Source organism: Leucoraja erinacea, chromosome 2, assembly GCF_028641065.1.
Source record: "Leucoraja erinacea ecotype New England chromosome 2, Leri_hhj_1, whole genome shotgun sequence".
NCBI classification, from domain to species: domain Eukaryota; kingdom Metazoa; phylum Chordata; class Chondrichthyes; order Rajiformes; family Rajidae; genus Leucoraja; species Leucoraja erinaceus.
This window is the reverse complement of record NC_073378.1, coordinates 120785970-120811522: the sequence shown is the minus strand read 5'-3', so window position 1 is coordinate 120811522 and position 25553 is coordinate 120785970. Positions and strand designations below refer to the sequence as shown.

Genomic DNA, 25553 nt, shown 5'->3' with positions numbered 1-25553 from the left:
GGGCCCGTTTCTGATCTACAGTCAATGTTCGATACACAAATGGAATTAGATCAGAAAGGATAAAGAAGAGGCATGTTTCTGCATCACTTTTCATTACTTCATATTGCCCCAAAGTTTTTTTGCTGAAGGGATCGTTTTTTAAGTATACATACAAGTTAAAAAAATACACACACGACAACCATGGACACATATGTACACTTATTATTTTAACTAATAAGTGTACATATGTGTCAATGGTTGTCGTGTTTGTATTTTTTAACCGGAGGAGATGTAATGGAATTTTGTTGCACAGTATTGTGCAATGACAATAAACGTATTCATTCATTCATTCATCCATTCATTCATTCATTCATTCATTCATTCATACTGACATAGATTAAAAACCATAGGCATCAATTTGGCTGCAGTAAGCTCGCAAGCCCTACCGTGATAATGATGGACTTAGAAGGATTTGATTATCATCGGTGAACATTGATCAATGTTGATTACACATCATGCTCGCTGATTGACAAAATTATATTTTTGTTGTGAGCAACCAAATTGATTAATGCATGGACAGATGGCACATGAATCTCTCATTTGGGATGGCTGGAGATGATGGAGCAAATCGAAATTCAGTCAATGCTTACTGAGCAGACTGAGGGGATGGGAGACCTTGTTAGATTACGGGTCAGCTTGAGCTTTTCATGGTCTCCTTGTATTCAGAGAACAGATCTCGGTAAACCGATTGGAAAGATCCACAATGATGATAGGACAGTTGATTTGCCTGAAGTATTTCATGGCAACCCCTTGATTCTTGCCAGAAGTCAGCGTGTGGATGTTAGCTCCCCAGCTTACACCCCAGCAGTATGAACATTGACTTCTTTAACTTCAAGTGAGCCTGGCTTTCCACCTCTCTCCATCCCTCCCCCTTCCCAATTCTCCAACCCGTCTAACTGTCTCCCGACTACATTCTATCTCTGTTTGCTTTGTTGTTACCTTCTCCCAGCTAACAATGATCTATTCTACAGTTTCCTTGATCTCCATCCCCTTTGTCCTGTTTTCACACCTTACACTTCCTTATCTATGTATCTCCCTCTCCCCTGACATCAGTCTAAAGAAGGGTCTCGAGCCGAAACGTCACCCATTCGTTCTCTCCAGAGATGCTGCCTGTCCCGTTGAGTTACTCCAGCTTTTTGTGTCCATCTGTGGATGTTACCGTCAGCTGCTCTTGGTGAGGTGAGACACCCCCTGCCTTTCTCTGAGGTCTGGCTGGTTGTGGAACTCTCTACATCATCCTTGAACCAAAGCTGCATGCACCTCAAATGCAATGCATTGCGTTGTGATGGTCACCACGTATACAGTCACCAAACATCAAACTGACAAGCATAATACCTGAAGTTGTTTTATCCGTGCAAATTATTTTAAAAAATAAAAGTCTAATACTGACAAGCGAAGATCACAATTAGTTACACACTTGAATGAAAGAAATATTTACCACACAGGGGTTCATGGCATCTATCATGTCACTCAGGCACACACGTGGTTCAACATATCCAGGAGTCATGGATCATAGAGTTAACTTGCAATTGAGGAAATTCAGGCTGTCTCCGAGGATCCTCCAGTGCTTCTACGCAGCGGCGGTGGAAAGCATCTTGTCCGGGAACATTACCATCTGGTTCGGGAATTGCTCTGCCAAGGACAAGAAGGCTCTGCAGAGAGTAGTGCGTTCGGCCGAACGCACTATGGGAACTTCACTCACCCCCCTGCAGGAACTATACAACAGGAGGTGCAACTCCAGAGCAAACAAAATCATGAGAGACCTCTTCCACCCCTGCAACAGACTGTTCCAGCCGCTACGGTCAGGCAAACGCCTCCGTTGCCATGCAGTGAGAACGGAGAGGTTGAGAAGGAGTTTCTTCCCAGAGGCAATTCGGACTGTAAACGCCTTTCTCACCAGGGACTAACTGTGCAGAACGTTTTTCCTTCTATTATTTATTATGTAAAATAATATGTGTGTTATGATTGTGTTTATAATTTGTTTGGTTGTTTTGTTGTTCCGCGAGCATTGCCACTTTCATTTCACTGCACATCTCGTATGTGTATGTGACAAATAAACTTGACTTGACTTGACTTGACTTAACTGCATGGAAGAAAGACTTTCAACCCAACTTGTCCATGACAACCAAGTTGTTTAACCAAGCTAATCCCACTTGCCTGTGTGTGGCCCTCCAAACCTTTCTTGCCCATATACTGTATCTGTCTAATTGTCTTTTAAATGTTCGACACTGAGCTATTTTAAAACATTAAAAATAGGTCGGGAAGGAATAGAGGTCTCCACTTGCTCTTCCTCTTTCTCAAGCATTAGTTTTCATCCCACATATCGAATAGAAAGGAATACCTTCTTGTCACATGTGACAAGGCACAGTGAAATTCTTTGCTTGCATACTCTAGGTATACAAATAGCAGCCACCTATGGGGCTGACAAATTTACAAAGTACGCCGGCTCCTCCTTTGTCCCCCCACCCCCCTTCCTTCCTCCCTCCCCCACCAGCGGTTCCTCCACGCCGGGTCCCCATTGTCCTTTGTTCTTCCCCTCCATCATGTTGGCATATAGAAACATAGAAAATAGGTGCAGGAGTAGGCCATTCGGCCCTTCAAGCCTGCACCGCCATTCAATATGATCATGGCTGATCATCCAACTCAGTATCCTGTACCTGCTTTCTCTCCATACCCCCTGATACTTTTAGCCACAAGGGCCACATCTAACTCTCTCATAAATATAGCCAATGAACTGGCCTCAACTACCTTCTGTGGCAGAGAATTCCACAAATTCACCACTCTCTGTGTGAAAAATGTTTTTCTCATCTCGGTCCAAAAAGATTTCCCCCTTATCCTTAAACTGTGACCCCTTGTTCTGGACTTCCCCAACATCAGGAACAATCTTCCTGCATCTAGCCTGTCCAACCCCTTAAGAATTTTGTAAGTTTCTTGTTGGTTGTTCAAGTTGGTTGTTTGTTTGTCTTTTTGCACAAAGTCCGTGAGCATTGCCACTTTTCATTTCACTGCACATCTCGTATGTGTATGTGTCGAATAAATGGACTTGACTTGACTTGATCCCCCCTCAATCTTCTAAATTCCGAGTCTATCCAGTCTTTCTTCATATGAAAGTCCTGACATCCCAGGACTGTCATCCCAGGAATGTCATCCTGACATCCATATGCTGCATGATATTCAAGTACTTCCAGAAAATCTCAGATTTCCAGGAACCGTGTCAATTTTGCTTTTATACTGAGCTGGATATTAAGAATTGCATTTTGATGAACATCTTTTGTTGAAGGTGAAAAGACAGTGAAACTAAGTGATGTATATCCACGATTTGTGCCTCTAGTACTGCAGCTAAAGATACCAATGCCACAGTGGGGACGTACAATGAACGTGCAGAAGAGATCAGGAGCCAAAGGAACACAATAAGTTGCAAGGCAGGAAGATACAGGGAGCAACAGGTCCTATAAAGTTGTCAACACTGTGGTGCAGATAGTAAAGCTTGGCTGCTTTATGGGCCCGTCCCACTTACGTGACTTTTTTGGCGACTGCTGGTGTGAATGTTATCATAAACTGATAAAGAGGACGGAATCCTTCCTCTACAGTCAGCCTCTACACACTACAGGCAGCCTACTTAGTCTGAATCAACAATCCCAACAATTGTCTTACCTTGTGTGTCTGTTCTGAAAGATCTTGGCAGGAACCAGATCACTTTGGACGAAGGCCAACAGTGTTCCCGGGTACTCTTAGGAGTTCAGACTCAAGGGGCCTGATAGTGCACTTTTTTCCCCCTTCGAGACCCAGGCCAGACTGTAGCCTCTTACTCAGTCTTCAGCAATTGTTTCCAGCAAGAGCTGCCGACTACGCCAATTCTCTCTCAATGTAAACATTGTAGAGGAGACATTCATGAAGTTGTGCTTGTTATCGCGCATATATTATTGTAAAAAGGAACATCGACAGTCTGCTGATCTTGTTAATTTACTGAAATCAATGGTTAATACTTTTTTGCGAGCTTATCAATTTAATAGAAGATGGTTAAAGCCTATCTTAGTTTCAGCGGAATCCATTTTGTATCTTTAAATCATTACTAACTTCCACACTGGCACCCGTCATAGGTCGTTGCAGGTCGCCAAAAATTTTAAACATTTTGAAAATCCAGCGGCAACCAGAACAAGGTACGACTCTTTGGGCGACTGCTCACGGCCATACAGGCTTCACCCCGCGACATATCACCAGGGTGTTGCCTGTATGGTCGTGAGTAGTCTCCTCAGTCGCCCAAAGAGTTGTTGCATCTTGTTGGTCACCGTTGGATTTTCAACATGTTGAAAATTTTCGGCGACCTGCAATAACCTATGATGGGTGCCAACAATCGCCTAAAAAGTTGCATAAGAAGGGCAGGCCCATTAAGCTTCTGCCTCACAGACTGGCTGCCTTAGTGTATTCTGAAGAAGAGAGTCACAACATTGACTGCCTCCTGCACTTTGTTTTTTTTTTGCCCAGGATTCCAGCATCTGCGATCTCTTGTGTCTCCAGGTTCATTCCACATGGGTGCTGCCTGTGCGGAATTTCCATGTTCTCTCCGTGACCATGTAGGTTTCCTCTGGGTGCTCCGGCTTCCTCCGGTATCCCGAAGACATGCAGCTTGGTAAATTAATGGGCCATTGTAAATTGCTATTATCAAAGGGGAGTGGTAGAATCTGGACTGTGGGGGGGAGGGGCTGATAAAAGGGAATGTGGAATAAAAAATGGTTTTGGTGCAGGATTAGTGTAAACGGGTGCATGGCTGTCAGTCAGTACAGATCTGATGAGCCAAAAGACTTATTTCTATGTGTGACTGTTTGGCACCAGAAGACTTGCTGACCCAATGTGGCACAGCGGTAGAGTTGCTGCTCTACAGCGCCAGAGACCTGGGTTTGATCCTAACTATGGGTGTGGTCTGTTTGGAGGATGTACGTTCTCCCTGTGACCATGTGGATTTTCTCCCGGTGCTTCCAAAAGGTGCAGGTTTGTAGGTTAATTGGCTTCTGTGAATTACAACTTGTCCCTAGTGCGTAGGACAATGCTGGTGTACGGGGTGATCGTTAGTTGGCGTGGACTCGGAGTGCTGGATGGGCATGTTTCCCTGTTGTATCTTTAAAGTAACAATATATGATGACCCCCGCACCTGTAGGATAGATGCTTGGGTGACACAACTACAATCAAAACCCCACACACTGACACGATACCCTGAGGAGTCCCTTCCATTGGGAGTGAAAGAGACATGGCCAGTGTAGCTCTGCCTCAACCGCCTCAGAACACAGGTCGAACGGTGCAAAGCCCTCATGCAGAAGTGGGGGTACAACAACGATGGGCCAACCGAATGTGACTGTGGGGAGGCAACCCAAACTATGGAGCACCTACATACCTGCCCCCTCCTCACACAGAGCCCTGCAAACCAGAAGATCTCAAGGTCTTCAACGCATGTGCCAACACCTGCGTTATGCAGTGGCTTGGAAAGGTGTATCGACAAGACAAGAAGAAGAAGTAAAAAGTAAAATAAAGCCCTAAGGGCTTTTTGAAGAGTGACGGACAATCTCACACATGCACTTCCAAAGTAAATGCTTCACTGCACTGAGGTTTTTGAGAGTCAGTCTTTAAATAAGGGATATCTGTTCAGGACAACGTTGATGACAAGGGAAGGGGTTGAGGGAATACTGGTTGAAAAGAGAATGGGAATTTACAACCGCACGGTGGGATGATGGCTTGATAACATTTGATAAAGATCAGGAGTTAGAAAGCGTTTGAAATTCTCTCTGGGTTACATTTTTTTTAGATTTTACAGAATGGAATGATAGGGTATCACAGCATGTAGCGCATTGGTAGAGCCAGAAACACTTGTTCGATCCTTTCTACGGTCGCTGTCTGTACGGAGTTTGCACGTTCTCCCCGTGACCTGCGTGGGTTTTCTCTGAGATCTTCAGTTTTCTCCCACACTCCAAAGATGAACAGACTTGTAGGTTCATTGGCTTAGTATGAATATAAAATTGTCTCTAGTATGTGTACGATAGTGTTAATGTGCGGGGATTGCTGGTCGGTGCGGGCTCGGTGGGCCGAAGGGCCTATTTCCATGCTGTACCTCTAAAATAAACTAAACTAAACTATTAGTGGCTCTGAGGTAAAAGATGAGGTATGATCTTATTGCATGACGGAAGCAGATATGAAGGGCTGAATAGCCTAGTGCTGCTTTCCCTTACATTCCCGTTCCTTGTGCTCGAGCATTCACAAATAAATAATACTGCCTGCGTCACTTTCAAAATTGTTGCCTTCCACCTCTTCAAATACAAAATGCAGGCTCCCTATCAAGTGGCTACAAATCACCTCCCTCTTTTCTTAGGCTGGTGAATCTGTAGAATTCATTGACACAGACGGATGTGGAGACCAAAGTCATTGGGTATCTTTAAGGCGGAGATTGACACATACTTGATAGGTATGGGAGTCAAGGTTTATGGGGAGAAGGCAGGAGAATGGGGTTGAGAGGGAAAGATAGATCAGCCACGATTGAATGGCGGAGTAGACTCGATGGGTCAAATGGCTGCTTCTGCTTCTATGACCCCCTTATAAACCCCCTTCCCCTTGCCATCAAAGTACATTCTTCACAACCCCTCCCACTCCACCAAGAAATATCTTACACAGAGCACATCTGATCATTCCGCGCTGTGAATGGCTCCCTGTCAGAAGCACAAAACTGGAAAGCAACTTCTAAATCGTTCAGCTCAGTTAAATGCTCATAATGGTAAAATTCCTTAATGCATCATCAGAGCCCTTTCTCTCCCCTCCAGGAATCCAAGCAGATAATACTGAGGCGAGAGAAAGCTAACTTCAGAACACCCTGCGCCTCTCTAATTACATTTTCATCAGTTATGCCTCATAATTTTCAAGAGGTATTTATGAACAAATTATCTGCTTGAGAACATTTTTACCTATTTCCGAAAGTTTGCTCCGTGGTGAATTCCCTCTGTGGCCTTAACACGGCAGCCAGACTGAAATAGATGGAGTGTGCAATGTGTATCCGTGTGATCAGATTGGTATTGAAGGCAAACACAACATTAACTCCTCTGTTTCATTTCTGAACTCCATTAGTCAAGGCATCAGACCTTTATCAAACGGAGTTTTTTTGCCCAGGCTATTTCACACAGCAACAGTTGGCCTGCAAGTTTGCCAAACGCAGTTATTCCCCTTTTAAATTTAGAAACTACTCTTTCATCAAATCAAAAGTCAAGAAGTGTGCTTCTTAAAAATGCTTCCAGTTAAATTCTGTAAATGCCTCAAATGTGCCAAACTATGACCGCCCCCGACATGAGTAAGTCTAGACAAATACTTGTGACATTCAACACTGTTCCAATCACTTGATGTCACCATCAATTTGGACAAAATTCAATCAACACACAATCCAACTCCTCTGTTAAGCACTTTCTGACAACCCATTACCAAAGGTGCTGTACAGAAGAATCAAACGGACATTTTTTGCCCAGGCTATTTCATAACAGAACATTGGCCTGCAAGTTTGCGCAAACGCATATGAAATACAACAATAAATTAAAAGACTACTCTTTCATCAAATAAAAAGTCAAGAAGTGTGCTTCTTAAGCAATGCTTCCAGTTAAATTCTAGTAAATGCCTCGAAATGTGCCAAACTATCAAAGGCCCCCGACATGAGAAGTTTTAACAAATACTTGTGAAATTCAACACTGTTCCAATCACTGCTGTCACCATGGATTTGGACAAAATTCAATGGTTCAATGATGCTTTTATTGTCACATGTGCAAACGCACAGTGGAATTTTTTCTTGCGTACAGCGCAGTACAGTATTCCCACACCTAAGCACATCCTCGATTAGCAAGTACAAGTACACTGAATCCACAATTCAAGAGGCACCATATTTTGGGGGCCATTTTCAAAGTCTTCTGATTCTTATGAGCGGCGTCCAATCCAGGCAACCTCCAAGCTCCAGCGGGTCTCCAGCTATCGCCTTCTTTGGACACGACGTCCCTCTCCTCGCCCGTCCATCTTTGTGCCCTGGGGGAGAGCCTCCCGCAGCCGGCCATGAGGGTGCGGTAGCCCAGACCCCGGTTCCCTCTCCTCTCCTACCGGCCCCGCTCCTCGCCCGTCACCAGCTCTATCCACACGGCTCCTCTGGTCTTCGGGGGAAGAGGAGGGACCAGCTCAGCGGCTTTGCCCCCGTCCCCCACTACAGACCACGGTCTGCCCATCCTTGCATTCGGCCATTGGGAACGAGCACTGGTCGGCTCAGCGGCCCTCTCTCTGCAAACCGCGGTCTGCCGGATCCCCCTGACCGGTGCCTGGCTTGGCCACATCCCCTGACGGTCTGCAGTCCAGCGGGTCCTCCAGGCAGTGGCTGGCTGGGCGGCTCTCTCACTCTGCCGGGTCCACCGACCAGTGTCTGGCTCTGCCACATCCCCCCCCCCCCCCCCCTGCAGTCTGCGGTCCAAGAGGGCTCTGTCCGAGCCGGCTGCCTGCCCCTTTTCCGGGATTATGTCCACGATCAGGTAATATTAGAACGGGCCCGAGCGCTGTCCTCTAGCACCCTGGGGGATTTCCGGGACTGCTGGGAACCGCAGGGGGCGGAATGCAACCTCAACAAGAATTGTTATATAGCTGTTTACTTTTCAGTATATTGATATTTAAGAATATTTGTGTTATGGTGGTGGGTATTGTTTTGTATTATAATTATTATTCTTATAAAGAATTGATTAAATGATTTTTGGTTTAAAATAAATAGTCTGCGGTCCACCGAGTCCTCCGACCGGTGGCCGTCTCACCGTCTCTCTCGGCAGGTCACTTTGTGACAAAACACAAAGATGCTTCAAAACCAAAATATTCAGGAACATATCGTGGCCTCTCCTGGGTTACAGCTGGAAAGCCAAACCTTGTGAGGCCCACATCTGCATTTCTAAAGGACCCAAATGGTTCCAGGCAGTGGTGCTCAGAAAATAAAGGCAAAATCAGAATTATCGCAAAGCAGGTGGCAAATTGGTTGTTAATTTAACATATTCACTGTTAACGTAGCCATTTTCTGCCAGTCGAGTGGGTTTAAAACCCCTAAAGCAAAGAGGAAACCTTCTATCATGTCCATCTCCAAAGACGAACAGGTTTGTCGGTCAATCGGCTTAGTATAATTGTAAATTACCCCAGTGTGTGTAAGTGTAAGTGTGCGGGGATCACTAGTTGGTGTGGAGTCGGTGGGCCAAAGGGAACGTTTCCGTGCTGCATCTCTAAATTAAATCTGTTTAAATATCATCCATCAATGTTAAATATCCATGCGCTAATATTATAAACAGCAGTGCAATGGGCAATAATTTCTAGGCTTATAAAATTCTCCTCCATATGCCACAGCTTGGTAAATTGTCACTGTATACAGGATCTCAACAAATGTAGTTAGCAACCAGTCACCAGATATGACACGAAGTTAAAGGCAGGCAAATTGGGCAATTAATGTCACACAAACATCTGAACAGATGCATGCGATTCCTTGTGTTGCATTTTTGAACAAAGCAAACAAATTTCACAAACAGCCAACAGTTGGTTCTTTCTTCAGTTAAATGGTTACATAATACACAACTGCTTGGGTGGTGGGTACATGCAACGAGCTGCCGGAGGAGGTGTTCAGAAAATACTATACAGCATTTGTAAGATAATATTGAGCAGGTATATAGATAGGAAAGGTTTAGAAGAATATGGGCCAAACGCGGGTGTTGTGAGGCAAATGAGATGTTTACGCTACTCGTAATTTACTTAAAACTTTATTTAAGTTTTAAGCAACTAATTTCTGTAATACATTACTTCAAAGCATCTGGAAAATATCGCTGACTCCGCAGGCCTCGCCGGCCCGAGACCCCACACATGCGCACACCCTGGAAAGGCCCCGCACATGCGCACACTTCATTCTCTCCTCCTATTTATAAGTTGAGATGGTCAGGAGGTTTAATATGTCTTGATGACCATCGCAGCACTGGAGCATCAGGAGATAATGGTGTTTCAATGTCTGGTGGTACATACATTGCTTGGTCATCAACTTCACTCATATTGTTATTTAGATTTACAATTTCAGAATTTCTTATAGAGGTTTTCATTGGGGATGATGGGAGTGTTGGAGGAAGTTCTAGATTAATATTATCAAGGAGTGATGGAGCTGATGGAGAAGGCGGACATGGTGCAAGGTCACGAAGTGAGACAGTTGACTGACATACATCCTGATACTTGATAGTTGCATAAGAAGGGTTGACAACAGTCAGTTCAACAGCATCAACATTCTTATTTGAACAGACATACCGACAAAGCAACACGGGCTCAGGGCTAGTCAACCATGATGGCGGAGAAGTACTACTAGAAGAACGCCGTTTGAAGTTAAGGAACCGCTCGTGTGGAGTAGTATTGGTGTCAGTTGATGGTAGAGATCTGATGGAGTGTAATGCATCTGGTAGAACACACTCCCACTGCTGACCTGGTATGTCATTTGACTTTAAAGCCAGTTTCACTGCTTTCCAAATAATTCCGTTATACCTCTCAATCTGGACCTGGTCAAACCTATTTCCAATAGGATGATATGGTGTGGTTTTACTTGTTGCAATTCCTCTATTAGAAAGGTAGTATTTTAAATCTTTTGACATGAATGAGGTTCCCCTATCAGAATGTATGTAACTTGGAAATCTACAGAATGAAAACAGTTGATCTAAACATTTGATAACCGTAGTAGCTGACATATTTGGACAAGAAAACTTCGAATATACATCAACTATGGTAAGTATATAAACATTTTGAAAGGAGGATAGTAAGGTACGTTTTTGGAATGAACATAGTGAATGTAACATATGAGTGATTCCAAGATGACAGCCCATTGTGAAGATCAGTGAGTACAGAAGAATGAGCAGAGGCACAAAATGCTTGAGTTAATGTATCCGGAGCAACATTATCCTTACTCAATTGAATAACTATATGCAGATAATTCAATCGTCCATTCATGCATTTTACTGTTTTTAATCTTTTTTCGTATCCGATTATCCAGCATAAAAGCTACTGAACGCTGATCTGTTATCAAAGTGAAGTGCTGGTGAGCAAGGAAATGACTCAATTTTCTCACTGCTTCAATAATTGCTGTAGCTTCCTTTTTGACGGGTGGGTAGTGCAATTCACTACCTTGGAGAGTACGAGACATGAAAGCCACTGGTCGTCCTCCTTGATTTAATGTAGCTGATACTGCTAAATCAGAGGCATCACGTTCAACAACAAAGGGGAGATCCTCATCGATGGCGAGTAATGTCGCAGATTCCAATTGTTTCTTTAAAGAAGTAAAGGCACCAATTGCTGTAGAGTCAAGGGGGGGGGAGGATTTTGCTCTAATCAAAGGTTGAATTTTGTCAGAAAAATTTGGTATCCATTTAGCATAATATGCAAACATCCCAAGAACCCTTCGTAGAGAGTTTAATGTTGCTGGAACAGGTACCTCTTGGGGTGGGCGGAGTCTTTCTGGATCAGGTTTGATTATATCATTTCCAACCCAATAACCAAGAATATTAATTGATGACACTGATGTTATTGACTTAGCCTCATTTAATGTTAGATTTTTAGAATGTACAACATCTAAAAACCGTTGTACATTTTCGCCATGTTCTGCTTGGTCTTTTCCTGCAATAGTTATATTATCAAGATAAGGGCAAGTATCTTTAAGGTTTTCCTGTTCAACAAGTTTGTCCATCTCTCTCTGAAAAACAGCCACACCATTAGTTACCCCAAAAGGAACTCTGCAGTAGTGGTATAATTTCCCATTTGCTTCAAACGCAGTGTATTTCTTCTCTGATTCTTTCAAAGGAATTTGGTAGTAGGCACTTTTTGTGTCAAAAGTCGAAAATATCTTATACTTAGCTAATGTATTGATAATCTCTTCTATACGAGGTAATGGATATGCATCAAGCTCCATGAACTGGTTTATAGTTTGAGAGTAATCAATGCAGAGTCTCTTTCTATGTCTCTCCGAGGGGTCCTTAACCACAACAACTTGTGCCCTCCAAGGGGAAGAGCTGGGTTTTATGATGCCTTCTCGTAAAAGATTAGTTACTTCTGTGTTGATAAAGTTTCTGTCATCTTTACTAAAATGACTTGATTTAGTAGCAATTGGCTTGCACAGAGGATAAATTAGTGAATAATGAAGAACATTCAACAGATGCAGCAGAAAAACAAACAATACTGGTGGCTTTGACAATACAAGATCAGGCATAGTTCCTTCATACATTATTTGAAGTGATCTGTGCTGTTTCTGAAAATCCCGACCTAGAATTATATCGCTACACAAATTTTTCAAAATACCAAGACATACAGATTTATAACTGGAGAAACTCAGCGGGTGCAGCAGCATCTATGGAGCGAAGGAAATGGGCAACGTTTCGGGCCGAAACCCTTCTTCATAGATGCCGAAACCCTTCTCCATAGATGCTGCTGCACCCGCTGAGTTTCTCCAGCTTATTTGTGTACCTTCGATTCTCCAGCATCTGCAGTTCCTTCTTAAACACAGATTTATAACTGGTTTTGTTCAGAATAAAGTCTACAATACAAGATCCAATAATTTGAGTATTGAGAGTTCTCAGAGCCATTTGAAGGAATTATAGTTAGATTTAGTCGAGACACAACTTGTTCACTTATAAAACTTTCTGAACTGCCTGAATCAAGTAGTACATTACTCTATGTCATCATATGCATCATAAGAGACAGCTTATTAATGTCCTGAATTTGTCTGGTGCATTGTCACCACACTCATCAAATAAGTTATTTAGTGTACGAAGCCAGTGCTTCCATTCCTTTGCAGCCGTAAGTGAGTTGGGATCCAGATCCAAGCGTTGTGGTTTCAATAGTTTCTCCATCTCCATCTGAACAGGTATATAGATAGGGAAGGTTTAGAAGAATATGGGCCAAACGTGGGTGTTGTGAGGCAAATGAAACTTTTACGCTACTCGCAATTTACTTAAACTTTATTTAAGCTTAAATAATTATTTAAACTTTATCAATTCATTTCTGTAATATATAACTTCAAAGCGTATGGAAAATATCGTTGATTCCGCAGTCCTCGCCAGCCTGAGATCCCGCACCTGTGCACACTCTGGAAAGGTCCCGCACATGCGCACATTTCATTGGGCCAATGGGACTAGTTCAGATGAGGCACCTTGGTCGGCATGGACGAGCTGGCTGCTTTGGGGATTGCATGAATGAAAAAATTAGCAGCATCTTCTGCATCACTCAATCATCAATTATGACACAATCAATCCCTAAATGCAGTGCAATTCTAACACACAGACATCAATCCTTGAAGCCAATATTTGCTCTAAGTAGCAAGACTGATGAAAACTATAATACTGTGACATTGCATATGGTACTCTGTAATATATAGTTAGTTTAGTTTAGTGATACATTGTGGACACAGGCCCTTTGGGCCACTGAGTCCGCATCGACCAGCTGTCCCCGCACACTTCCCTGGTATACTCTTACACAGACTAGGAACAATTTACATTTATACATTTGTTCCATATACCTACCACCCTTTGTGTGAAAAAAGTTGCCCCTCAGGTTCCTATCAAATCTTTCCCTTCTCACCTTAAACTTATGTCCTCTGGTTCTTGATCCCCCTGCTCTTGGTATAATGCTCTGTGCATTTACCCTATCTGTCAAATGTACATAAATAGCCTTGATATTTGTTTGCACGTCATTTTGCCTCACATTTTAAAACATAATAGGTTAAAAGATTGTAAGTATGCTGTAAATCCAGTGAAACAACAGCTAAATCCTCAAATGTATTCCCATGCCGATAAGTGTTTTGAAAAGCTGTCTCAACATTTGAGTGACAGAAAAGTGGTCAAACAAAATTAGGCTGGAGCGAAAGCTATCTGAATTCTGTCTCTGCTAAGTTGTACCAGACACATCAAGGAAGAAGCCTTGGAATGTTATTAGGAAGAGAATAGTTATCAATGGAGAAAACCAAAGCCAAAGTAGTGTATTTCAAAGCAGGCCAATCCTCTGAGTATCTTCGGCACTAAACTACCAACTTTTCTTGAAGATAGACACAAGACGCCGAGGTAACTGAGTAGGACAGGCAGCATCCCCGGAGAGAAGGGTTGAGACCCATCCTCAGACTGAAAACCAAGTTTTCTTTATCTGGAGAATTCTTTGACTATCTAAGAGTCAAGGAAAGTTGAGAAATTACCAAAATGAACATAGGTTTAAGATAGAACTGCAGATGCTGGAAAAATCGAAGGTAGACAAAAAATGCTGGAGAAACTCAGCGGGTGAGGCAGCATTTATGGAGAGAAGGAATAGGCGACGGTTTGGGTCGAGACTCGAAACGTCGCCTATTCCTTCTCTCCATAGATACTGCCTCACCCGCTGAATTTCTCCAGCATTTTTGTCTACCAAAATGAACATAGGGATAAGCACAGAATACTTGAGCTGAATCATCAATTGGTCAGGTTTATATTTAGGTGTATTATTGTCACACGTACTTAGGTACATTAAAAAGCTTTTGTTTGCATGTTGTCCAATCAAATCAGGTGATGCTACGCATGGTTACATTTAAGCCAAACTCAACGTAAAATGGTAGAGTGAAGAGAAAGATGCAGGGTGCAGATTATAGTTCTCAGCAATGAGGTTGGTTGGAGAATTGATACTGTATCCGAGCTTACGGAAGGATCATTCATAGAAACATAGAAAATAGGTGCAGGAGTAGGCCATTCGGCCCTTCGAGCCTGCACCACCATTCAATATGATCATGGCTGATCATCCAACTCAGTATCCTGTACCTGCCTTCTCTCCATACCCCCTGATCCCTTTAGCCACAAGGGCCACATCTAACTCCCTCTTAAATATAGCCAATGAATTGGCCTCAACTACCTTCTGTGGCAGTGAATTCCACAGATTCATCACTCTCTGTGTAAAAAATAATTTTCTCATCTCGGTCCTAAAAGATTCCCCCCCTTATCCTTAAACTGTGACCCCTTGTTCTGGACTTCCCCAACATCGGGAACAATCTTCCTGCATCTAGCCTGTCCAACCCCTTAAGAATTTTGTAAGTTTAGAAGTCTGACAACAGAGGGGAAGAAACTGTTCCTGAGTCTGGTGATGCACGTTCTGTGTTTTCTGCCCGATGGGTGCGGGGAGAAGAAGGAATGATCGGAGTCGGACAGGTCCTTAATTATGTTGGCTGTTTTCCCAAGGCAGCATGAAGTGTAGGAGGAGTCGATGGTGGAGGGTCTGGTCATTGTGATGGTATGGACTATATCCACAACTCTCTGTAGTCATGGGCAGATCGGTTCCCAAACCAAGCTGTGATGCAATAGACAATAGACAATAAACAATAGGTGCAGGGGTAGGACATTCGGCCCTTTGAGCCAGCACCTCCATTCAATGTGATCATGGCTGATCATCCCCAATCAGTACCCCGTTCCTGCCTTCTCCCCTATATCCCCTGACTCTGCTATCTTTAAGAGCCCTATCTAGCTCTCTCTAGTAGCCAGAGAACCAGCCTCCACCGCCCTCTGAGGCAGAGTATTCCACACTCACAACTCACTGTGCGAAAAAGAGTTTTCTTGTGTATCCTAGTATGCCTATAGTGTGATTTCTATAGTGTATAATGCTTTCAGAAAATATTCACTTTTTCCACATTTTGTTACGTTACAGCCTTATTTTAAAATGGATTAAATTCCTTTTTTTTTAATCATCAATCTACACACAATACCCCAGAATGAAGAAGCAAAAACAGGTGTTGAGAAATGTTTGCAAAGTAATTAAAAAGAAATAACTGAAATATCACATTTACATAAGTATTCAGACCCTTTGCTATGACACTCAAAATTGAGCTTCGGTACATCCAGTTTCCATTGATTATCCTTGAGATGTTTCTGCAACTTGATTGGAGTCCACCGGTGGTAAATTAAATTGATTGGACATGATTTGGAAAGGCAAACACCTCTTTATATAAGGTCCCACAGTTGACAGTGCATGACAGAGCAAAAACAAAGCCATGAAGATGAAGGAATTGTCCGTAGACCTCAGATACAGGATTGTGTTGAGACACAGATCCGGGGAAGGGCATAAAACAATTTCTGCAGCATTGCAGGTCCCGAAGAGAACAGTGGCCTCTGTCATTCTTAAATGGAATAACTTTGAAACCACCAGAACTCTTCATAGAGCTGGCCGCTCGGCCAAACTGAGCAATCGGGGTAGAAGGGCCTTGGTCAGGGAGGTGACCAAGGACCCGATGGTCACTCTGACAGAGCTCCAGAGTTCCTCTGTGTAGTTGGGAGAACCTTCCAGAAGGCCAACTATATCTGCAGTTCTCCACCAAGCAGGCTTTTGTGTTAGAGTGGCCAGATGGAAGCCACTCCTCCAGTAAAAGGCATATGACAGCCTGCTTGGAATTTGCCAAAAGGCATGATGAACAAGATTCTCTGGTCTGATGAAACCAAGATTGAACTCTTTGGGCTGAATGCCAAGTGTCACGTTTGGAGGAAACCAGGCACCGCTCATCACCTGGCCAATACCATACCTGGTGAAGCATGGTGGTGGCAGCATCATGCTGTGGGGATGTGTTTCAGCGGCACTAACTGGGAGACTAGTCGGGATCGAGGGAAAGATGAACGGAGCAAAGTACAGAGAGATCCTTGATGAAAACCTGCTCCAGAGCTCAGATTGGGGCGGAAGTTCACCTTCCAACAGGACAACGACCCTACGCACACAGCCAAGTCAACACAGGAGTGGCTTTGTGACAAGTCTGTGAATGTCCCTGAGCGGTCCAGCCAGAGCCCGGACTTGAACCCGATCGAATATCTCTGGAGGGACATGAAAATAGCTGTGCATCGACGCTCCCCTTCCAACCTGACAGAGCTTGAGAGGATCGGCAGAGATGACTGGGAGAAATTACCCAAATACAGGTGTGCCAAGCTTGTAGTGTCATACCCAAGAAGACTTGAGGCTGTCGAAGGTGCCTCAACAAAGTAAAGGGTTTGAATACTTATGTAAATGTGATATTTCAGTTATTTGTTTTTAATTACTTTGCAAATGTTTCTAAACACCTGTTTTTGTTTTTTTTATTATGGGGTATTGTGTGCAGATTGATGATAAAAAAAAATGAATTTAATCCATTGTAGAATAAGGCTGTAATGTAACAAAATGTGGAAAAAGTGAAGGGATCTGAATGTTTTCTGAATGCACTGTATATGTCGATGTTTGTAAATCATTGGGGACATGCCAAATTTTCTCAGTGGGAAGTAAAGGCGTTGATGTGCCTTCTTTGATGTTGCTTCAATGTGCTAGGTCCATGTCAATTGTTAGTGATATTTACACCAAGTAACTTGAAGCTCTCAACCATTTCCACTTAAAGTCATAGAGTGATACAGTGTGGACACAGGCCCTTCGGCTCAACATGCCCACACCGGCCAACATGTCCCAGCTACGCTGGTCCCACCTGCCTACGCCTGGTCCATATCCCTCCAAACCTATCCTATCCATGTACCTGTCCAACTGCTTCTTAAACGATGGGATAGTCCCTGCCTCAACTATCTCCTCTGAGAGCTTGTTCCATACAACCACCACCCTCTGTGTGAAAAAGATACCCCTCAGATTCCAACTAAATCTTTTCCCTTTCACCTTGAACCTCTGTCCTCTGGTCCTCGCTTCCCCTACTCTGGGCAAGAGACTCTGTGCATCTACCCGATCTATTCCTCACATGATTTTGTACACCTCTATAAGATCATCCGTCATCCTCCTGCGCTCCAAGGAAATAGAGACCCAGCCTACTCAACCTCTCCCTATAGCTCACACCATCTAGTCCTGGCAACATCCTCGTAAATATTTTCTGAACCCTTTCAAGCTTGACAATATTTTTCCTATAACATGGTGCCCAGAACTGAACACAATATTCTAAATGCGGTCTCATCAACATCCTGTGCAACTGCAACATGACCTCCCAACTTCTATACTCAATACTCTGATGAAGGCCAAAGTGCCAAAAGCCTTTTTGACCACCTTATCTACCTGCTACTCGACCTTCAAGGAACCATGCACCTGCGCTCCTAGATCCCTCTGCTCTACAACAGTCCCCAGAGACCAACCATTCACTGTTTAGGTCCTGCCCTTGTTAGATGTTCCAAAATGCAACACCTCACACTTCTATGTATTAAATTGCATCAACCATTCCTCAGCCCACCTGGCCAATCGATCCAGATCCTGCTGCAATTGTTCACAACCATCTTCACTATTTGGCGGTTGAGGCGTAAAACTGGTGCGGGTGGTGAGGTTTGCCATGGGCTGTTCTAGCCTCCCATTCGTGCACCATATCCATCTGTCACCTCAAATTGTTAACCCATTGCATGGAACTGCTAACCAGTCTGAAGAAGGGTCTCGACCCGAAACGTCACCCATTCCTTCTCTCCAGAGATGCTGCCTGTCCTGCTGAGTTACTCCAGCTTTTTGTGTCTATCTTGTGGCTATATTAAACCGGCATCTGCAGTTCCTTCCCACACAAGGAGAACAAATTAAGTTCCTTCACATGTTTTTGACATATCACTATTCCTTCATCATCACCAGGACAGGATTCTGGAACCAAATCCTCTGGGGGTTATTTTCATCAGAAGGAAAGTAGCATTTCAAGAAGGCAGTCATCTTCATCAGCCTGCATGACAATAATTGCTGGCATCTTCTGATATCCTTTCTCCTCCAACCCATAGAGTGGATGTAGGACTTCACACCTTGAATCAAAACGCTTTGGATACTCAAGTACAAGCATTTAATTTTGTAATCTAGCATTATTTTCAATGTCATTGACTAAGGGGGATTAGCTTGTTTGTTTCAAAAGGATTAGCAGCCCCTTCATGAAAGAAAGACATTTCATACAAGAAGCAGCATGCCAACATTTACCAAGGCTAATTTCAGACAAGCAACGGCATGCCAACATTTACCAAGGCTAATTTCAAAGCTTCAATGTAGTGAACCACTTCCCCGTTTGGTGATACGATGGAAGATTAAAAGCGGCTGAAACATTTTCGAGAACGGATTTAGTTCAACAGCATTTATTAAATATATAATTTTTGCTGTATCCAACTCGGACATCTGGTTGTGATTTTCTGCAGCCTCACCATTTTGGAGTCATGGAGTTGTACAAGCAAATCTCTACCATTCAGCAACCATGTCAACTACTTGATCCATCTACAGGATTTGCATTTAAGATAGACACAAATGTTGGAGTAACTCAGCGGGTCAGGCAGCATCTCTGGAGAAAAGGAATAGGTGGCGTTTCAGGTTGAGACCCTTCTTCAGTCTGACAGCTTCAGGTGACGTTTTCATCTGATCAGCGGGTGAGGGATCTGAAGAAGAAGGGTCCTGACAAGAAACCTATTTCTTTTCTCTATTCGCCTATTCCTTTTCTCAACCTATTCCCTTCCTCCAGAGACATCAGTCAAGATATACCTGAATCTTGCCACCTATGTCTAATCTTATTTTCTTATTCATACAAAGGGACTTGCATTTCCAATCTAGCAGGATGTTCTTGGTGGTTATTAGTTACCAAAGTTTCTGTCAGTATTTTGAAGGTATTGTTTCCAGAGGACTTAGCATCCTGAGGTCATAAACCAATACACCACGGAAACAACCAACATGCCCCATCTAAGATAGGCCCATTTGCCCCTGTTTGGCCCAAATTCATTCCTATCCATGTACCTGTCCAAGTGCTTTTTAAATGTTGTTATTATACCTGGTTCCTGCGCTACCTCAATCCATATACCCACCACCCCTTTTGTGGAAAGGTTGTCCCTCGGGTTCCTATTAAATCTTTCCTCTCTCATCTTAAACTAAGGCCATTTGTTCTTGATTCTCCATCCCAAGAGAAAAGAAAAACCTGTTCATTCATCCTATCCATTCCTCATCATTTTAAACATTCAGAAATCTGAACACTTTAAACAATTTTAATCTATTAAAACAAAACAATCGACCTCAAAGCAATGTTTAAGAAAGAACTGCGGATGCTGGAAAAATCGAAGGTAGACAAAAATGCTGGAGAAACTCAGCGGGTGAGGCAGCATCTATGGAGCGAAGGAATAGGTGACATTTTGGGTTGAGACCCTTTTTCAGACTGAAGAAGGGTCTCGACCCGAAACGTCACCTATTCCTTCGCTCCATAGATGCTGCCTCACCCGCTGAGTTTCTCCATCATTTTGGTCGACCACAAAGCAATATTTAGTTGAAGCATCTCTTATGAAAGTTCACATGTTGCTAGTTGCATTTGTAAGGATTGAACAAGTTGTTTTCTTCAGCAAAACTACTAAAGTAGGGAAAGATAGAATGTTTAAAAGTGGGTTCTATTTTAATGTTTCACACATAAAATAATTCCGTTACTATTGCTGCTTTGTAAAATGATTCTCTCATTATTTTTATAAGAATACATAATGGGGGCAAGGTCTAGACTGAAATGAAGGCACACTCTGTATATGTTCAGTCTTGCTGTCAACCTTGTAACTGCATCAAGGAGCCAGCGTACTAATAAATGGTATCCAAGTACGATACCTGTCAGGTGTCAAAAAGACAATAGGACTTTCATAAATCAGCAGCTGGCTCTCTTACATAAAACCACACACATCCTGTGTTGAATTTTGTCTTTTCAATGTTCAAATACGAATCAAACCACTCAAAATAGATCAGGGTTTGCATCTTCATTATTAGTGTAAGTTGCACGACTCACTGGTGAGTGATATCTTGGTGTAAATTGGTATGCAGAAGTGGATGGATTAAATTTATCTTGGTCCTGATTTAGGTAAAGTTTGTTCAATGGATCTAGCAAGACTCTGCCCGTCTGACATTTAGATTGGTTCTGATCTAAATTACAGCCTTTGAAAGTAAATGTTGGATGTTCTGAACAGCAGTTGCTACATACATACCGAGACACAGATAATGGGATTAAGAGGGATTAAGAAATACAGAACTTTTGACTGAGTGAATGAATGATACTTTATTGTCATAGGTATTGTGAAAAGCTTTGTTTTTCATCCACCCTAAGCAGTACACAGTGTCACCACGTGTCTGACATCGACAGTGTTACAAAAGTACCGAACAGTCGTATCTACTGCCTGCCATATCTACTGCCCACCACCACCCGCTAGTTTCTCCTTCCATCTCGGCGTCCCTCCCCCCCTCCGGGTCCCCCCTTCATTCCAATCGTACTCTGTGCCCGCCACCCCGCCAGGTCCACCTTTGTTCTCGGCAGCCCCCCCCCGCTGGGTCCCTCCACGACTCTCGCGGTCTACCTCGCTCTCTGCGACATGGTTCCCGCCACCGAGAATGAAGAGCTGATTTTATTACCTCTCCGCATTTTTAAACACCTTTCAGAAACTTGGACTGCATCAAAGCATTTCACAGGCACTGCGCTACTTGGGGTCACTGCTGTAATATAGGAAAGGTTAAGGAGTGGGCGAGATATTTCTCCTCGGCTCAAAAGGGCAAGTTACGGCAGTAATGCCCAGTGAGCCAATATAAATGTCATGCACCGTCCCCACCCCTCCATCGTTCAGCAGCCTTATTCTGTTATTGCTTCCTGTGGGCGTTGTGCTCACAAATGTTTTATCATCTGCAACCCTGATGAAGATCAAGGCTGGGGAGGTGAGTTTTGCAGAATACGTGTGGGAGGTACTTCAAAATCTTGAAGCAAGAGGATTCAAGAGAGTAAAGAGTGTTTTATTGTCATATGTCCCAGATAGAACAATGAAATTCATATGTGCCTGTCCCACTTAGGTGATTTTTTGGGCGGCTACAGCAACATTTTCAACATGTTGAAAATGTTTTGGCGACAGTGGCAACAGTTTTTGCTGTCGTAGGTTGACGTAGGTGCTGTCGTTGGTTGTCGCCGGATGTCGCAGGTGAATTCCATTAAAACTGGTCCCTGGCGTTCGCCAAAGTGGGGCAGGCCCATTAGCAGCAGCACAACAGAATATGCAAACATAGTACACTTTAAACAATATAATGAACGAGTGAGAAAAAAGTTCAGTATTTGTGTGTGTATATATATATACACATACTCACAAATAAACCTCTATATATACATCATATACATCATATTTATGTATGTATGCACGCACGCACGCGCGCACACATGCACAAACGTACACGCAAAGAACACATGATTCAGGCATCGAACTTCATGGCGACAATTGGTGTCACCGATCCCATGACTTGTGAAAAAGTACACCTGCCAAGCCTGACCTACATTATTCACTGGGAAAAAAATTGTCACACGAAGATCTGTGCGAGTGCTGTTGTCACTTCAGACATCCAAGCACTTCTTTACATAAGCACGTCATAAACATCAAGGCCCCAGAAACTACTTGCCATGAGAACAATGTAATGCTCCAGACATTCAAGCAATGAAAAGATTCTAGTCTGGTCACTACATTTGAAATGCTTTTAGACAAATTTGTGCTTTTATTTATTTGCTGAAATGTATATATTAATATACATTTTAAATATCTATAGGTCAACGCATGAAAAGTTGCAAATGATGTTTATTAATTACAAAATCAAAGAGATCTGACAAAGGTTTCAAAATTATTTAATCAGGGTGCAAATAACATTTGAATCAGTCACAGAAGTGAGCATAATGAATATTATATAATTCACCTCTTACGAAGCAGTGAGAAAAGGAAGCTGAGGATAGTAGAATTTGTCATTGCCAGGAGCGGAAGGGAATAAAATAAATGAGTATTTAGGATATGCACAGCTTGATCAACACTTATTAAATCCTACTTTGCCTATTTATACTTATAGATGAGCAAGTGAATCGTTAATATAAAAAAGATGGAAAGGTTAATAGTGGGCCACAACGTGGGTTTAAAGACCAAGGTGCAGATAAGAGAATAGTTAAAGGAATAGGCGATCACACACTGTGAACCAGACTCATTACCTTGCTGCTCAAGGTGAACAGTAACTCAATTGGTAAGTGAAATTATGCAGCATTTAACACAGGAAAAGAAAGTCACCTGATTTTCATTTTGTTTCAATAATTGCTCCAGAAGAAGAGAGGAAATGGCAGCCCCACGATATTTGTACCACAGTGCACGCCTTGAGACAACTGGCCTCATTACAATGCATCGTTTCCGTGTCTTTCAGGAGTTTGCCGATGCAGTGTTTCACCTGGTCACAGAGAAATTCAAAGAGCTAACAGACAATTTGACCTCCTCACATGCAAGGCACAAGGTACTTGCAGGAATCGTAATGACCAGAGGTAAGGAAACTCAAAACCCTGAAGGCAATTTTTCATTAACACATAAGCGGTGCCTGGAGGATGTATTTTCCTTTTCTCTTTTGCAAACAAAAATACTCAATGTACCTGTATTGCCTTGCTGTTTACAGAGGGACAATTTTTGAAAAATGTATTATACCTCCTCAGTGGAGTTCCAACACGCTACGAAAAAATGCAGGCGTCTACAACATCAAAGACCAGTAAAATGCATTGCCAAACATAATGCTGAATGCACCAAAATATGACTTTACTTCATATTACTTTGGGAATCTAAACATCTCAACCCATAAACAACAGAAACAATCCCTCAATAACATTTTCACTGAGGATAGAAATGGTTGAAGATAGAGCAATGGTGAGCATTATGCCCAGAGCAGTCCAGCCTTTGGTGGTGGACAGTGGTGGTGATATCCTGAACACAACTGATTTAGCTGGTTCTGATGGAAATATTAATCAACACTCAATAATTATCTTTCAGTTTAGTTTACTTTAGAGATACGGGGCAGAAATAGGCCCTTTGGCACACTGAGTCCACACCGACCAGCGATCCCCGCACATTAACACAAGCCTATGCACGCTACGGGACAATTTACACTTATACCAAGTGTACAAACCCAAGCCAATTGACCTACATACCTGTACGTCTTTGGAGTGTGGGAGGAAACCGAAGATCTCTGAGAAAACCCACGCGGTCTCTGGGAGAAAGTACAAACTCCGTACAGACAGCATCTGTAGTCGTGATCGAACCACGGTCTCCCGCTCAGCAAGCACTGGAAGGCAGCAACTCCACTGCTGTGCCACCGTGCCGCAGAGTTATAAATTCAAACATGCAATATTAGTTCAGGTTGATGAATAGTTATCCCAAAATTAATGGTCCACTTATGCTTGATTATCTGCCAGTGGTATAAATACCAATGGTGCTGAAATGTAGTAAATCCTTGCCCTGATAGATACCTGGTTGTGTCAAATCACACACTTGAGTAAGGTTGCTGAATTTAGACCAATTAGCACATGCTTCCAGTTTGCTTTCTATTGCTGCTGCACTCTTCGTTTTGTGTAATGGCCATCATTTTCGATTACTCTCGCAGCGTGGGAACAAAATACTCACGAGAAATGGCTAATGTTTTTGCAGAAATAACTACAAAATGCATTCTGCATGTAGCACCTCGCAGGAACAATCAGAGGCAAAGACAATGTTTAAGAGACATTTAGATTGTTAAGGCATAGGGGGATATGGTCTTAAAGGTGGCACAGTGGTAGAGCTGTTCCTCAGCACAGCACCAGAGACCAGGGTTCGATACAGACCTCGGGTGCTGACCGTGTGGAGTTTGCATGTTCTCTCTGTAACTGCACGTGGTTTCCCCAGCTGTTCCTCTTTCCTCCCACATCACGTTTGAGGATATGCACGTTAGCAGGTTAACTGGCCTCTGTAAATTGCCCCCAGCACATATGGAGTGGGACACCATGAGGCTGGACTGAGAAGAATGACAATCACAAAATATAGCCCTCCACCCCCAAAAATATTCACAACATAAGAACACAATAAAGTGAAGGTGGAAAGGGGATAAGCTCCCACCAGCCAGCTCTGCCACTCAATAAGATCACGGCGGTAATTCTACAAATTGCATTCCGCTTCTGAGTTCATTGCTTTACCCACCTGGTGCACACAAGGAAATCAAAATAGATATAAAATAGTCACTAATAAATCCTATTGTAATCAGGTGAAAATGCATTACCTAGTGAATGGTTAGAATATAGAGCTCACTACCAGAAATAGTGAATGCACATTTAAGAGAAAGCCTGAAAAACACAAAGGAATTTGGGCAATCACGGTGGCGCAGCGGTAGAGTTGCTGCCTTACAGCGAATGCAGCGCCGGGGACCCGGGTTCGATCCCGACTATGGGTGCTGTCTGTACGGAGTTTGTACCTTTTCCCCGTGACCTGCATGGGGTTTCTACGAGATCTTCGGGTTTCCTCCCGCACTCTAAAGCCGTACAGGTTTGGAGGTTAATTGGCTTGGTAAATGTAAAAATTGTCCCTAGTGGGTGTAGGATAGTGGATGTAGGATAGTGGGCCGAAGGGCCTGTTTCCGCGCTGTATGTCTAAACTCTAATAGGGAGCTATAATGGAGGTGGGGGCACAGCATGTCACGAGGGCCATGCGTTCCAGCAAAGGTAAGTTAGGCCATATGGCATGCAGTGGACATTCTGC

The 25553-nt window shown here is 43.1% G+C and overlaps 1 protein-coding gene across 1 annotated transcript in view; it reads left to right on the top strand.

Annotated features, from left to right (window-relative positions):
• Nucleotides 1-25553, top strand: part of adarb2 (adenosine deaminase RNA specific B2 (inactive)) — a 321765-nt gene that overhangs the window by 154589 nt on the left and 141623 nt on the right. Inside the window, exon 4 of the mRNA XM_055649994.1 lies at nt 23209-23323. Within this exon, the coding sequence (XP_055505969.1) occupies nt 23209-23323 (115 nt within the window). The remainder of the gene's footprint in view (nt 1-23208; nt 23324-25553) is intronic.